At 39.2% G+C, this 17,792-nt stretch overlaps 1 protein-coding gene across 2 annotated transcripts in view; it reads right to left on the bottom strand.

Annotated features, from left to right (window-relative positions):
* Positions 1-17,792, bottom strand: part of SLC38A4 (solute carrier family 38 member 4) — a 121,308-nt gene that overhangs the window by 23,787 nt on the left and 79,729 nt on the right. For both annotated transcript variants that reach the window (XM_075857023.1, XM_075857022.1), the window contains exons 6-12: positions 16,595-16,687; positions 10,788-10,869; positions 10,600-10,682; positions 10,378-10,436; positions 9,219-9,482; positions 7,225-7,304; positions 5,932-6,032 (exon numbers count right to left, since the gene is read on the bottom strand). In XM_075857023.1, the coding sequence (XP_075713138.1) occupies positions 5,932-6,032; positions 7,225-7,304; positions 9,219-9,482; positions 10,378-10,436; positions 10,600-10,682; positions 10,788-10,869; positions 16,595-16,687 (762 nt within the window). The remainder of the gene's footprint in view (positions 1-5,931; positions 6,033-7,224; positions 7,305-9,218; positions 9,483-10,377; positions 10,437-10,599; positions 10,683-10,787; positions 10,870-16,594; positions 16,688-17,792) is intronic.

Here is a 17,792-nt window from a genome sequence, read left to right as displayed (position 1 = left end):
TCTATTGGAGACTTAAGGGACATATAATTTTCCTTTGTGCCTATGCAAGTTAAACTTGCAGGGGTCCAAGGCAGAAAGTATTCTCTCGCTACTTTTTGAGCTTTTCACATGAAAAGTGGGGTTATTAATTTGTCATGTGATTGGCTAAAAGCTGTGCATGATATGTATATTCTTTTCTGCCTGGCACTGCTGGCATTGGGGGTGTGCGACCTATGGGGGCACATGGGCTCCACCAGTTGAATGGTGCATTTTAGATTGTTCAGTACCGGAGGCTTGCGACCAACCCAAATCTTAAAGGGTAACTAAACGTTCAACAAACTTCTGACGTCATAGTGACATGTCAGAAGTTTTGATTTGGTGGGGGTCCCACCAATCGCTAAAACGAAGTGGCAGAAGTGCTTGTGTGAGCGCTGAGCCGCTTAGTTTCTGTTCGGCTTGTTCAGGAAAGTCGATGTAGCGGTGTACGGGCTCAGAGACTTTCTATTGAGTCCGTACTCCGATACATTGATTTCCGGAAAAAGCCGAACAGAAACTAAGCAGCCGCTTCGTTTTAGTGATCGGTGGGGGTCTCAGTGCTCGGACCCCCACCAATCAAAACTTCTAACATGTCACTATGACAATTTAGAAGTTTGTTGAACGTTTAGTTACCCTTTAATATTAATTATATAGCAATTTTATTTAGGCAGTGTGTAGTAATATTATAATATTTTTTTATGTACAGCGTTATTTTTTAGTCACTGTATGCCGGTATCCTTTGAACGCTGAATGGTGCTATTTACTTAGGCTTTGTCTGGCGCTGCTCTGCATTATATAGTGTAATATTTGTGTACAGTGGTGACATATAGCATTGTTATTTAGGCAACTGTATGGAAGTATTATTTGGAAACTAATCTGTAGACTTCCCTATGTTTATTTCATATGAGAAAAAAGGTGATGACAGTTACTCTTGACCCCTTACAGACAGGTTTTAGGGGTCAGGTTTCTTTTTTTGACAAGTCTGATATATGATTTAGATGAGCTCTATGTATTTAAGGCATTGGGGCAGATTTATTAATATTGTCTAAAATAAGGACAGCATAAAACTAGAGGAGATAGGAAGAAGATGTTCTAAAAGTGTCACAGTGGTACATCCTGTGTGATAGATTTGGCTTATCGTCATAGACATGTTAGACAATTTTCTCCAACTTACGCTACTACTAGGTCAGCTTACTTTAGACTAATATTTTTCACCAAAATTATAACCCATTTTAGGACTCCACTTAGCCACGTACCGTTTTCTAGATACTTTGTCTAGTAAGGCGCAAAAAGTATCTAAAACAAGTAACAATTGTGGCATATTTGCCATAGTAAATCTGTGCCAATGTCTGTTTCTAGGAGTAGAGCCCTCAGATGTAAAGTTATCTGCTTACTACCACTGAAGGCAAAAACTCTTGTAAAAAAGTTTTAGTTATTATTCCTTTCAGAACTTGTACCTACATATTTTTAAACCAAAACTACAATTCGTTTGAGATTGGGGATGGGAAAGTTGACTAACTTTAATAACTCTGTCATTTATGAATTCTGTTGTGAAATCTCAGGGTGGATCCCCACGTACACGAACACTCCCCTGTGCTACAATCCCAGGTAATTACTAGTTTTATTTGCAGTTGATGTTCATTATTTCCAGGGATTGTAGGCAATAAATTATTGTCAGTCTGTCTGGATTACAGCAAAGAAGAGTACAAAAGGGATCTGAGTTCATGAGTACCCATACAAAGATGCTACATGAAGGTCATAGCTAAAAGAGAACTCAGATACTAAGTTTACCAAGTAGTATGTGAAAGAGAAGCTGAATACACTCATTGCACAGTTGCTCCATTGAACATTGGCACGTTTAGATTTCTATGGCCAGGAGTGGCCAGCTGCTCTGAACTATCTGCTAGTGGAGTGGAAAGTAATCCATAATACTGCCAGGTATTGGAAGAGTCCTGCAAACTCTTATACTAGACCTGGATGCAACAGACACTTTGGGTCAGAAATGGAGGAGCCAATGAAATAATTTATAGTATTGCTGCCTGATTGGACATAAGACGCCCACATGATCTATTAGGATCAAAGGAGATTGGCAATTAGAGCCAGGGCACATGTATGTGGCATTTATTCCCCAGGGTGAACATTAAAAATATTTGTTTTCTCTGAGTTCAGTATTAGGCCTCATTTACACGAGCGTAATATACGCGCGTGCGACGCGCGTGCTTTTCACGCGTGTCGTACGCACCTATATTACTCTATGGGGCAGTTTAGACGATGCGTGAATTTTGCGCAGCGCGAGTGCGTTGCGTAAAACTCACGACATGTTCTATAATCGTGCGTTTTTCACGCAACACGCACCCATTGAAGTCAATGGGTGCGTGAAAACAACGCATGACACACGGACGCTCCTGCGTTGCATGCGCGAAAATCACGCAAGAGCTGTCAAAAGGATGAATGTAAACAGAAAAGCACCACGTGCTTTTCTGTTTACAAACATCCAAACGGAGTGTCAAATTAGAGATGAGCGCACCGAACTTCACCGGGTTCGGCCGAACTCGTTTTGACCGAACCCGGCAAAAAATGTTCGGGTACGCGACGGCAGGAGACAGTCACTGTCCACGGTGCTGAAAGAGTTAAACTGGTTCAGCACCATGGACAGTGACTTCCGATCACAATATACATGAACGTGTTAAAAAAAAAAAAAAGTTCTGACTTACCGAGAACTCCCGGCTTCTTCCTCCAGTCTGACCTCCCGGGATGACAATTCTGTCCAAGTGACAGCTGCAGCCAATCACAGGCCAAGCACAGCCTGCAGCCAATCACAGGCTGCGGCGGTCTCATGGACTGCCGCGTCATCCTGGGAGGTGGGGCCGGATGACAAGAGAGGGACGCGTCACCAAGGCAACGGCCGGGAGACCGGACTGGAGGAAGCAGGAAGTTCATGGTAAGTATGAACGTCTTTTTTTGACTCACAGGTTAGTGTATATTGTGATCGGAACTCACTGTCGCGGGTGCTGAAAGAGTTACTGCCGATCAGTTAGCTCTTTCAGCACCTTGGACAGTGACGGGCGTCGACTAGCCTCATCTCTATGATGGCGGCTGCGCGAAAATCACGCAGCCGCGCATCATACACGGATGACACACGGAGCTGTCAAATGCCTTTTTTCGCGCGCAAAACGCAGCGTTTTTTGCGCGCGCAAAACGCACACGCTCGTGTAAATCAGGCCTAAGACCTAGCTTGTTGTCTCTTGCTTTTACATACCAAGAAGGGGTCCTATGTCATATATGAGTCATTCAGTAAGCATTATATGAAGTTATTTAAATATAATATGTGGAAAGTAAATAGCCCAAAATAAACAATAAAAGATATATATATATATTTTTTTTTTAAAGTAGCCATTATTATATCCACATCAGTATGCATTTTGCTGTATTGTATACAATGCCAAGCAAAATAAACTGTAGCAGAATATTGTAAACATTCAAGCTAAAACTGTTTTCATTCATGTGGCGCACCCAAGTGGTTCCAAAGTGCATAACTGCAAATGTTCTAGCTGGTTTTGGAGGGTGTGGGCAGCAAGATCTTTGGATAAACACTGGCACAGCATGGTGCGGAAGTCGTAATGCTCTCAATTTCTTATGTTATTTGGTGCAATATTAAAAGAACGTATTGTCAACATTAGCATTTGGCTACTATATGAAAGGTATTTAGCCCACACAGAGATTGAGTGTTGGCATATGGTCAATTCCAGCAAAGTACTTGGGTAAATTAAATGTATTCTGGATTGAACCAGAAAGAACATGAAACGAGCTCCGAGATACAATCTATACTCCTGCAGTAAATTACCATAATAGAGGAAAAACAGTGTTGGGCTAAGACTAATATATATATATATATATATATATATATATATATATATATATATATATATATATATATATATTTATTTATTTATTTACATCGATAACCTTAAACAAGTAACATATTCTGATTGAGTGTTTCCACGTTGTTCCTCCTTACTATTTGCAATGTTGTAGTACTATGCTCCTAGTATTTACTAGCCATCTCTTCCTTTCCTTTCCTTTCCATCTTTATACATTGCCACTGTCACATATCACCCTGACCTTTTAGGGCACATTCAGAAGTGGCGGAATTGCTGTTGAATTCCGCAGCGGACAGTCCACAGTGGAATTCCGCAGCAGCCATTTTTTTCATTTCTTTCTATACATTTTTAGGAGAGTTAGTTCAGAAAATAACTGTGCGGAAATCAGGCTGCGGTGCAGAATTTTCCCTTTGCAACATGCTCATGACGTTACAGAGAAGCGGAATTTCACTGCGGATTTCAGCATTTGCAATGCAAAAACTGAAATCTGTGGCAAGTCCGCTGTGATATCTGCAACGTCTGAATTACCTGTCAAATATGCAAATGTTGGCACAGATTCATTGCATAATTGCCCCAAATCTGCACCAACATTGGCAGCGGAAAAGTTCTGCCACGTCTGAACGTGCCCTTATACCATTATTAGTGGACTTGAAATTATTTATTTTATTCTCTGAGAGGTAGTAGGAGTTGCTAAATAAAACTGCTGGTCAGTTCAAGTATACATTTTATTTCTTGTTTTTTACCAAAGAACATATGCTCAATTGTAAGCCAAAAATATATGCAGCTATATGTCAGTTCATATGTTTGCCATTGATTTTAATATATGTTTTTTGTTTTGCAGAATTGAAGAGCATGGTAGATTATGATTTACAATACTGTCAAGAAACGATATCTAGATGCTAAGCTGTCAAACATACGGTATGATAAAAGGACACATTTTGGCCATACTTTTGGCCCATAGAAAAAGGATATATTTGTATACTTTTTTTTTTGTTAACCAAACGTAGCCTTCTGCCATAGCCACAGTGTGAACAGAGCCAACTTTGGTACAATTAACATAGGAGAGCAGGAGTGAGAAATTCACATGCCTTGCATCTGCTCTGCCGGAGTCACCAGCAAAGAACAAGATGACCATTGTCATAATAGCTCCTCTGCTCTCTCCACTGAAAGAATACAGATGCTGAAAATGACATGTTATTTAAATTACTTTATTCTTAAACACGTCATTTTTTTTAAAAAATTGCTGGTGTGTTTTTGTCTATGTAACTATCCACATAAAAAAAAATCTTGCAATATTACAGTTTTTATACTAGTCAGTAGAGCAGTCACAATAAGCTGATGTTCTCTATAGCTTACTTGTCAGCTTTGCTGTATATACAGGATGAGGAGAATCATCTCATCATCATTAGACGGTGGGAAAGTTAATGACAGATCTATAGTATTACTGGAAGACTAGATAAGGTAGAATATGACTACTACACACTATACGCAGATAAGTCTCTATATGCATCTTCTCTGGTATGCACATTCTGCTGGACTGACTATACAGGGAGTACAGGAAGGAAGTGTGTCTCCAATATTGCCACCCCAGGGGAAGGTTTACAAATAAGAAATAAATAAATAGCTTAAACATTTAAAAAAAAACAAAAAAAACACATTATTTCGCATTTATATACTTTACTCTAAATAATGAAACAAAAAATTAAATACATCACTTATTTCCTTTAAAATGGTTATCCAGGATCAGAAAAGCATGGCTGCTATCTTCCAAAAACAATGCCATACCTGTCCATAGGTTGTGTGTGATATGGCAGCTCAGCCCCATTCACTTCAATATAACTGAGTTCCAATACCAGACACAACCCTTGGATAGCTGTGGCGCTGTTTTTAGAAAAATGCTGTCCTTTAATGTTCATGTTTTCTTACTATATATAAGATATGAAATGTTATTAAAAGGAGTTTCCCACAATTAACATTTATCATCTATCTATTATAATGGCATCTTTTATTAACCATATTCGTTTTTTGTACTTACCATAAAATGTAAGGTAACCAAAGAGTGCAGCAAAGAGATACATTGCCAGCATTGCAGCTATTGACAGATTAGAAACATTTTGCATTCTTCTTCGAGAACGGCTGAAAGGAGATCATTAATATACATGTCAGACTATCATGACACATAGCTGGAATAACATAAATAGTAAATCTATATACTATATATATATATATATATATATATATATATATATATATATATATATATATATATATATATATATATATATATATTATACTCTCTCTTTTACAGTTGTAATATTGCACCTGATATCAACATCCTGATACTATAGATTAGGATATACTCTTCTACTTTAGATTAACCCTAAACATAAAAAAATGAATAATGTAAGATTTCGAGAAGGCATAGTTTGACAACCATCAAGCTAATTTTCCCTCTATTAGCACGGGGAAAACCCAGCATTGAGCTGAGTAGTTGAGTAGTATGAGGACGAATGGTTACTAAGGATACACTGCCTAACAACTGAGGTATATCATATCATGTCCCAAGTTGGCGCTCAGAGATAGGGTCTGCAATAGGCTAAGTTCACATCAAGTACGGATGTAGCCATCTTTATCTTGACTTTTAACGCATTAAATACAGAGTGGCAAGATCCTTTATCTTGACTTTTTCAATGACTTTTCAATGGCTGTTGTTGTGTGATATTACACTGCAGCAAGTTATCAGAGTCAAGTTACCAGAGTCAAGATAAAGATGGCTACATCCGTATGTGGAGTTTTGCCAAAGTTTATTGCCAACCTGCCCATACACTTTAGTGGGCAAATGTATGTCAGGTATGATTAGTTGGGATCCTGAGATCCCAATTGTATTTAAAAATTAAGTTGACTACACTTTTCAACACAACTGTATACAAAATAATATATAATTTTTTGTAACGACAGTTTGCGGTAGATGAGATAGGTATACAGTTGAATATTTCTGTCTATACTTTCAGTAGGACCTTTTTAAATGGTTACACTGAACATGAACATGAATGCCAAACATGGTGGGAGTTGAGCAGCACTCCATCTATGGAGAGCTACCAAAAGAAAATGAAAAATGCCCCTAATTGTACATTAAGAAAACATATATGAGCATTGAGGTAAGATATTGAAAACAATTTTTATTACATGTTTAATTTACATAAAAGGGTCTTCTTCTCCCACTTCCTTCTGCCAGGTCTCCCTTTCCTACATACAGTATATTGAACCTTTTTCATGTTATTTTTTTCTATGGGATTTATTTACCTCTTCAGGGCATTAATATTCATACCTTTTGAGTTCACTGTAGATTGGTAAGACCTCTGGATGGCACACAAAAGCAAAGGCCAATATAGGAATAGCATAAGCTGTCTGAAATATATAAGGACAGCCTGTTATTTTCCTGCAGCAAAATGTTCCAATGTTTTCACATTTTTCTACACATATCGTATTATCGTAACTCAAATGTAATAACATTTTAAGTCTACAGGAAAAAAATTTTTTATGTGATATTCAGTAGAGATTACTTGAAGAAACTATGTAAATGTCTATTATTTGTAATATAATCTACAGGACATCAAATATTGAGCTGAGGCACCATGGCTGCAGGGTGGCTGTGTTTGTCTACAACAACGGTTACATAACATGCTGTAAAGACAGTACATACATAAAAATCCCTGCATCCATATAGGTTGCTATATGGATTTGAGTGTAAAAAACAAATATACAGTCCACTTGTAGCTATGGTATGAGATCAACTCCAAATTTTCATATAGAGTATATTGCAAACCTAGAAAACATTTAGTGCACTACTAAAATATTAGTTATGTGTCATATTTGTATATTAAGGTTTAGAATCCCTATAACTAATAATGCTAAATAATTATTACATTCCATAATGAAACCTGTCTAACATGACATGTGAAATCAAAGTGCTATTTATACATTTTATCAGAGCAGTCGACTAACATCACATAGGTGGCTATTGAGTTGTTAACGTTCATTTGCAATCAAATATCGTAATATAAAGTGAATGTCCACCTTTTAACACCATGTTACTTCTAGGTTTAAAATCCTATGCCAAATAATTTCTTAATATATCTTTATCACAGTTGGAGCTTCATTTTTCTGATACAGAAATCGAAAAATCCCCTGCATAGACATAGGGGGACATTTTATATGCCAGTCTTAATAAAAATATCCTTTTTATTGAAGATTTTTTTTAAAGCACTGGCCAAGCACTATGTTCCAGTGTACCATGGATTTGGAGAGGTAAAAAACCAACCTATCTAGACATTGTTTCTCTTGACAGTTAAGGCCCTTTTACACTGGGCGATTATCGGACAGACAAGCGTTCATAGAAGGCTCGTTGCTGATAATTGCCCTGTAAACAAAGCAGCGATCAGCAGATGAACGAGAAAACGCTCATTCATCTGCTGATCGTATCGTTTTAAAAAAACTGAAATATTATCGTAGTCAGTAGCACATTTCCCTGTGTAAACAGCGAGACGCGCTGCCAACATGATAATAATGGATGGGGACGAGCAATCGGAGTAACGACCGCTCATCCCCATACATAGCTCCTTGTGACAGGAGCAAACGAGCGCTGATCAACAAGCTGTCTAGTTGATCAGCGCTCATTCCACCGGCCAAAAGCGTAATAGGACCTTTAGGCTTTCTCTATATACATAATATATATCTAATATATGTCAGCTAGGAGTTATTATGCCCTTTGAGGTTCAGCCACAGTATATGATGACTAAAGGCCCTTTTACACGGGCCATGGGGCAAACAAGCGTTCATATGAACATTCATTTCCAAACATTGCCCTGTGTAAAATGAGCAACGTTCAGTCGAAGAACGAGCTCGTTCATCAGTTGATCTGCTCGATAATACGGCCAATAAAATAGACGCGAGTCTGCAGCACATTAACCTGTGTAAACAGGGATATGTGCTTCCGACATGATAGAAATGTATAGGGACGAAAGATTGTAGTAAATATCACTCATCCCTATACGTAACCGACCAATACTTCTTGTGAAAGGAGCAAATGAGCACCCATTGACGGGCTGACTCATCGATCGGTGCTTGCTTTTGCTGTTTAAATTGGGCCATGTAAAAGAAGCCTAAAAAAGCGGTTTCGCCAAGTGCTGAGGCGCATAGTGCATAAAAGTCGACAACACTCTGCTGACTCAATAACTCCAGAGTTCCAAACCTTCTCTGGCATTAACATCTGCACACAAACATTGAAATTTTATATTTCTTTGTGGTATACTATAATCCTACCTGTGAATTGAACACAAAATATCTTGGCTGGCATTTATCATCATTGTGGGCTTCAAATTCCACCCCACTTCCATGGTTATTATCTTTGTGCCCATTTAGGCCTGTCTCTTCTTGCGTGTAATCCATCATAAAGTTCACACCGGTACTAAGGGTGTAGTTATGCATCATAACAGGGTGCAGATGGTAAGTGCTGTTTGTTAAATTTCCAGAATGATGATCCAACAAAGGTAACGGACAGGGTATCTGAGTCTTTTTATAGATGACCTGTAACATGTAATAGGTTTTAATGATTTTTTTTAACCAAAGTATATTTTTTCTACATAATTTTCAGTATTCTAAATCTGAATATTTTGCCTTCTTTTTCACAAATGAATTACATGTGACTACTATTTGCCAACTTCTTTGCAGTGTACAGATGTAGCATGACTGAGCCTTCAGATGCAGACAAAGACTGTTTATTATGCTGTACAACTCATCTTGATATCATTTTGTCTGTGGGGTTACATAGGACTGAATGTAAACCTACCGATTTAAAAATTGAAAGACAGGGTCAGAGGGGGCAATGTTTGACACTGGGATTTTCTGTTTGGTGTTCTTTGAATCGTCATGCCCTGCTCACTCAGGCTTTGCGCTAGGCTTAACCACGAATATTAGGTTTGCTCAGAGTGTTTTGTCCAGTGCTACTCTAGAAAGTTAAATTCCAAATTTAGTCTGAGGTTATTTACCCCTTGTCTATGCAAAGGCTGAGACTGCTACTTCGCCCCTCCATCAGAATTTATACTGCAGCTCTACTTGTTCAGACTAGCTCCTATATATAAGCACAAGCCCACCAAAAGCTCGTGAATTTCCATTACAAGAATGATAGAATGATTATAAACTGTAAGCAACAAAAACAGCGAGGAGAGGAAGATTACAAGGTATTGCCATCTATTGAGAAAGATTTACCTCAGTACTGAAGAACTCTGGAGCTCCCTTAAAGTATGGTTATATGTTACTTTGTTTTTTACTGGAGCAAGCTTTACTAATTATTTTGAAATGTTAATCAAAGTGCAAAAATTTTAATCCAAGTACAATTGTATGTAGATTACCAAATATATTCATTACGATCATTGCAATATAAGAATCAGAAATGTTTGCAAAATTTGATAAGAACTCTTACCACACTGACGAAGAACACCATGCAAGACAGAGAAAATCCACTTGTGTACCCAAGGTAACCTGTTCATTTAATAACACAATGAATTATTGCTCAGACAGGATAAAAGTAATGTTGGATAAAGCTAGACATACACATCATTTGTCAACAATAGTAAGTCATCTGTTAAGTCTTTACAATATGTTATGCATTCTCTATATTATGAAGGAAACCTTTCATAATTACCTAAATTCTTCAGGAGAGACAATGGAAGAATGATTCCAACAGACACAAATATCACAAGATAGTTTCCATTCAAATACCATTCCCTGCACAAGTAAAACATGATTTACCATTAAGAGAAGAGCAACAGCAATTCACAACTTCAAACTCAACACATAAAAACAAAGAGTACAACAACCATAGACACATACCCAGAATTCTCTTCTAGCTGCATGAAAGTTCTTATAACTTCCGGAAGTTCATATTTAACAATAAACAAATAACTTGACATTGCTGAAAAAAAATGGAAAACAAAGATTAAATGAACAAACTGTTATATAATCTATAAATTGCTTAGCAGCCTATGTGGTGACATCTGTTGTATTAATACTTACCCCAGTCCAGAAACATGACTGATGTCTTAGTGACAGAACCCTACTGGGGCAAAGGGCTGCAGAAACCCCATTGTTAGGCCAGATTCACACGAAGGGAAGGGAAACTCAGATGTGAAAAACAATTTTCACATCCGGGGTGCCCCCGTGCGGGTTCCGTTTCCACGGATCCCCATAGTCTATGGAGGGATTTGTTAAAACGGAACAAAATAGGATATGTTCTATTTTTCAATTGACCCTTCACACGGTCTGTTAAAACAACGGCTGTGTGAACGGCCCCATTGAAATACATGTATCCGTGTGACGGCCGTTGTTTTAACAGCCGTCACGCGGTCATACTCTACGTTCGTCTGAATAAGCCCTAACCCCCTCTTACCTTGCTTAATGGCTGTAAGGAAGCTGCTTAAAGGGGTTGTCCGGGATATAGATTTTTGTGTATTTAAGCCCTTGAAGAATTTTTTATATAACATTTGTTAAAAAAATGCCCTTCCTCCTAACAGTGCCTACTTACATCCGAACATGCCCACCCATCACAGTCTGTGAATTATACGAGACATTTGTACATTGCACAAAAATGCTTTTTCTATTGTAGCTGTGTCCTGTACATTGCACAGACTGTGAGGGGAAGAAGGGGCTTTTTACCAACTTAAGCGCTTGTCAATATCTACATGCAGCGATGCTCAGTTCAGTCGGGCGCCAGGGAGAGGGAGGTCTTTGTTTAACAGACATTATATTGAAAATCGCTCTTCATAGATAAGAGGTTAATAAAAAAAATAGCTACAGCCCGGACAACACCTTTAATGGTTGCACAGGGGCGTAGCTAGGGGGGGGCAAGCGGGGCATGTGCCCCGGGCGCAGTTCAGAGGGGGGCGCCAGCGCCCCCTCCTCCTGCACTATAATTGTACCTGTGTCGCAAGGACACAGGTACAATTAGAAGCAATGATTGACCGGGCACGTTCCGTGCCCGGCCATTCAGCGCCTCTCCACCAATGAAGCGACGTGACGCTTCCGTCGATGAAAGGCGCTGACTGACTGGCAGGGAAAGTCATCCTGCCCAGCCAATCAGCGCCTTTCATAGACGCTGTGTTCAACCCCCTGGAGACCTGCGCAGAAGAGAGCAGGTCTCCATGGCTGCCGGACGGCGTGGGAGCGGGATTAAGGTGAGTTTGATTTTTTTTTTTTTTTTTTAAATTGTAATAGACGTGTGGCTGTATCTGCGGGGGGACTATATCTACACGGGGGACTTTATCTACGGGGGGGTGTCTATATACAGGGGGACTATATCTACAGGGCTGGGCTATATACAGAGGGACTATATCTACAGGGCTGGGCTATATACAGGGGGACTATATCTACAGGGCTGGGCTATATACAGGGGGACTATATCTGCTGGGCTATATACAGGGGGACTATATCTACAGGGGGGCTATATAGAGGGGGGCTATATCTACAGGGGGGCTATATCTACAGGGCTGGGCTATATACAGGGGGACTATATCTGCTGGGCTATATACAGGGGGACTATATCTACAGGGGGGCTATGTACAGGGGGACTATATCTACAGGGCTGGGCTATATACAGGGGGACTATATCTACAGGGCTGGGCTATATACAGGGGGACTATATCTACAGGGCTGGGCTATATACAGGGGGACTATATCTGCTGGGCTATATACAGGGGGACTATATCTACAGGGGGGCTATATACAGGGGGACTATATCTACAGGGGGCTATATCTACAGGGCTGGGCTATATACAGGGGGACTATATCTGCTGGGCTATATACAGGGGGACTGTATCTACAGGGGGGCTATATACAGGGGGACTATATCTACAGGGGGGCTATATACTGGAGTGGGCTGTCTATAGAGCACCATATACAGGGGTGGGCTATATAGTATATAGCCCCCTGTAGATATAGCCCACCCCTGTATATGGTGCTCCATAGATAGCCCACCCCAGTATATAGCCCCCCCAGTAGATATAGTCACCCTGTATATAGCCCAGCCCTGTAGATATAGCCCCCTGTAGATATATTCCCCCTGTATATAGCCCACCCCTGTATATAGCCCCCCTATGTATAGCCCACCCCTGTAGATATAGCCCCCCTGTGTATAGCCCACCCCTGTATATAGCCCCCCTCTGTAGATATAGCCCCCTGTGTATAGCCCACCCCTGTAGATATAGCCCCACTGTGTATATCCCAGCCCTGTAGATATGGTCCCCCTGTAGATAGCCCACCCCTGTATATAGTCCCCCTGTAGATATAGTCCCCCTGTAGATATAGTCCCCCTGTAGATATAGTCCCCCTGTAGATATAGCCCAATCCTGTATATAGTCCCCCTGTAGATATAGCCCACCCCTGTATATAGTATCCCACAAATAGCTCCCCCTATAGTGCTCCACAGAAAGCCCACCCCTGTATATAGCCCCCTTGTACATATAGTCCACCCCTGTATATATATAGTATATACAGGGGTGGGCTATCTGTGGAGCACTATATACAGGGGTGGACTATCTAGTGGAGCACTATATACAGGGGTGGACTATATGTACAAGGGGGGGCTATATACAGGGGTGGACTATATGTACAAGGGGGGGCTATATACAGGGGTGGGCTATCTGTGAAACACTATATACAGGGGTGGACTATATGTGGAGCACTATATACAGAGGTGGACTATATGTGGAGCACTATATACAGGGGTGGACTATATCTACAGGGGGGCTACATACATGGTTGGGCTATCTGTAGAGCACTATAGGGGGAGTTATTTGTGGGACACTATATACAGGGGTGGTCTATATGGGGGCACTATCTACAGGGGCTCTATGGCAGGCACTATCTACAGGGGGCACAGTGTGTGTGGGACACGGTGTATGGTGCTATTATAATTAGAGGTGCAGTGTATGGCGCTATTATATGTAGGGGCGTAGTGTGTGGTATAATGATAACTTTATATTTATTTATAGGTGCAGAAATGTTGGAAAAGTGAGAAGCTGAAGACATCTGAGCGGCAAACTGCAGAAATGGACCGGGAGAAGCCACCATAGAGGTCTGGACCAAATGGAGAAAAATAACTAGAATCTGAGACGTCACCGGTGAGTCACTTAATGTAAATGTTCACTCTGCCTCTAATCAGCACTGTAGTCACTGTATGATCTGCAGCGAGATGATGGGTGGTGTGATTATGATAGGATTTATTTTTTGTGAAATGGCATCTCCCAGCACATCCTTACCATTGTTCGGGCCATGCTGGAAGCTGTAGTTTTACGCCGTACAAACCTATACGTCAGGGGTTGCACTAAATTGAGCTATATTTGTTCTGGTGCTGTATATATGTAGTGAGCTTGGTTCTGGTGTTGTGTATAGAACCACATTGCTTGTGAAATGTACAAATAATTTTATGCTCGCGTTACATAAAAAGAAATTACACGTCGATTGGTAGAGAAAACAAACACGGCGAGGGGGAAGGAGATGTCGGGAAAGAGGTTGGGGGGGGGGGGGGGCGCCAAACTGAATCTTTGCCCCGGGTGCTGGAGAACATAGCTACGCCTCTGGGTTGCATTTACATAATCCTAAACATACGCTTGTAACTATTATTTGTCTGCTACTGGTTAAATTAACCCGCCTACTATAAATTATTAATAATGTTAGAAGCCTCCAGCATATTTATGATCACAAAAACCCTTCAGTGATTTCTACTAGTCTTATAATTTACATTAGGAGATTTATAACCCCTTATATTAATCACTAGTAGTTTTTATTATAACTGTTAGGTTATACTAAATCAGAACTTGTAAAAACATGATTCTATGCTCGCATTTTAACAAAGTCTATAATAGGCAACTACTTAGACCTATGGTAACCAGTATATTTTTTGAGGAATGTAGAATATATATATATATATATATATATATATATATATATATATATATATATATATATATTACAAGGGTATAATTACAGACAATAGATCGTTGATGATGGATGGATTGAAGGGACTATATATATTGTTTTTGATGTGCCCTACCATAACTAACATATATGGTATATCGATTTGATATGTCATAAATGTCTTATCGGTGACAGTGATTCGTCCCTTTTCCTCACTAAGAGTTGGCATTCGGTGTCACTCACCATTTTAGGCATGAGAACACTCAATGGTTTCTTTATCTCCCATAGAGAGCAAATGTGTGTCCAACTCGGCAAGAAACCAGGGCCATGCATTCCAGTTCTCATGATTGATGGGACCTGAGCAGTCAGATTTCTACCCATCAAACATTTCTGAATTATTTAATTGATGTCTAATAAATGTTCTTGGTGGCAAAACCTCTCAAATGTATTAAAAAACTGAATAGCAGTGCAGAGGTTTATGCACATACAATGTTAATAACTATCCATCAAATGTATGACATGGGAAATGCACAGACCACAGTTTAGTATGAAATAAAAAAAAACATCTGAACAAGTTTTTATTATAACCAGAAGCCAAAAAACAAGTCTCAGACAACCCAGATAATTGCATACAATACTGTAAAATCGATTATTTTAGATTTCAATTTGAACTTTCAATTCATAAATCACATATTTTTAAGTTTCATTTTGTATCATTTATAAAACTTTACCAGACAACTCAGTTAAACCACAAATGTTTAAAACTGTCTATGCCCCTAAGGTTATAATCAAAGTAAAGTTTGACTGAACTATGAGAAATTTCTTTAGGAGGAATTAAATGGATTAGATTCATGCTACGCTTTCTTTACTGTGATGTTACCGTATTCTGCACAGTCATACATTTCCCATGAGATCATATTGCTATAAGCTTAAGATTTACCACATAAGGAACTGTAAACTTTGTTTACTTTCAAGCGGAAGCTGGAGGGGAGAAGATCAGTGATCTAGTTTGGAAGAGATTATTTAAGTTTTTGCCCAATGTTACAAAAGACAAGTGAATTATGCCAAGGTTCTAAAAATAAGAACTGCCAGAGGTGGAATTAAATCAGAAAGGCTTCTAGGAAAGCGATATGCTACAGAAGTGAAGGGTTAAGTCAAACTGGTAACACCTTATAATATTGATGTATTACTAAACAGTGTAAACTAGTGTTCTGTCAATGCCAATGGGAACTGACCATCTTGGTAGAGGACCTGCAAGGGAAAGGGAGGTGATATTTCACAGCCAGCCATTCAGGATATCTAGGCCTCCCACACCAACCACGTGCCCTTTATAATACTAAGGGCTTCTTATTTTGGTTAGTTCAGGCACCAGTGCCCGGCTGCGACTGTTAACTCTGCATCAACTGTAGCTATATACCTAGAACAACAGGAGTGTTCACATTGAATTAGTTAAGGTCTGATCTCTGGGAGTCTCCTGTCCCCATCTAAAAACATTAATATTTGGAGTAGTATTAAATAAAAAGTCATGATTATGTTTTGCTCACTGTCTTTCATTACATTACTGCTTTTATCTAAGCGGAGACTTATCAGTGGAGTCCATCTATTAACCAACATGTACGGAATTCCCGCTGATGAGTCTCTGATGAGCCTGAGAGGCTTTTTGTCCTGCGCTTTTGAGGAAAAATATATATATATACTTGAACCACTGAGTAATGTGATGAACTCACCCCCAATGTTCTGCATTGTGATGGATATAAATGCAGCAAGTTTTCCAGGCCATCCAAAGGCTTTTTCACCCAATTTCTCATAGATTAATGAACCTGTTTAAAAAAAATTGTTTTTTTTTGAGCAGCTGATGACTTGAGGACCCAAAGTGATAGTAATGCATAGGTATATTTTATATCTGCCATTGTTCTAGGGCAGATGGTATTAAGGCCACGTTCACATCTGTGTTGGAGGCTCCATTAGTGGTCTCCGTCGCAGATCCGGCCGAGAGTTTCCTGGAGATTACCGGAGACAATAGCGCAGCATGCTGAACTCTACTATTCTACAACTATTAACAGTTAAAAAACGGTTAAAAAAGTGATATTTAAACTCTTCCATGTAAACAATGTAGCTTTATGGAAACACTATCTAATCATTTATTCTGCACTACAAGTAAAGATGGTTAACCCCTTAAGGATGCAGCCTAGTATGGGCCTAGGACCTTTTTTAATCTTTGCATTCTGAAAGTCATAACTTCTTTATTTTTCTGCTGACTTAGACATATGAGGAATTGTTTACTGAGGAATGAGTTATATTTTTAAATTTTGAGGTACCGAGCGGTTTAAATAATATGGCAACTTTATTCTGTGTATCAGTTATGGCAAAAACCAAATTCATCTATTTTTTTAAGCTTTACTACTTCTGCACAATAAAAACTTTTTTATGTTTAACTTTGGTTGCAGAATAAATATAAGTAATTTTTGTGTCGTTTTCATTGGCACCATTTTGGGATACATATTACTTTTTGATTACTTTTTATTCCTGTTTTTGGAGGCAGGATGAACACAAAAAAGGTATTCTAAAAAAAAAGATTATTTTTTTTACAGCGTTAACCATGCAGGATAATTAACATGTTAATTTTAAAGTGCAAGTCACTACGGACGCGGTGATACCAACCATGTACATTTTTCAATAATAAAACATGTAAGAGGACTTTATTTTGTATTTTTTGCTTAAGATTTTTTTTTCTGAACACTTTAATTGACTTGATTTATTTTTTTAGTCTCCATTGGGACATGACTATGTGATCCCATTGGCAGGGGTGCCTATGGGCTTACAGAGGGAGCCAACTTTCTCTCTAAAACCACTTAGGTGCCGCAGTCAGCATTGACTACATTTAGAGGGTTAAAAAGCCAGATGGCGCGGGCACAGCTCCTTCCT

Source organism: Rhinoderma darwinii, chromosome 3 (genome assembly GCF_050947455.1).
Source record: "Rhinoderma darwinii isolate aRhiDar2 chromosome 3, aRhiDar2.hap1, whole genome shotgun sequence".
In the NCBI taxonomy this organism is placed as follows: Eukaryota; Metazoa; Chordata; class Amphibia; order Anura; family Rhinodermatidae; genus Rhinoderma; species Rhinoderma darwinii.
This window is presented reverse-complemented; position numbering and strand designations above follow the sequence as displayed.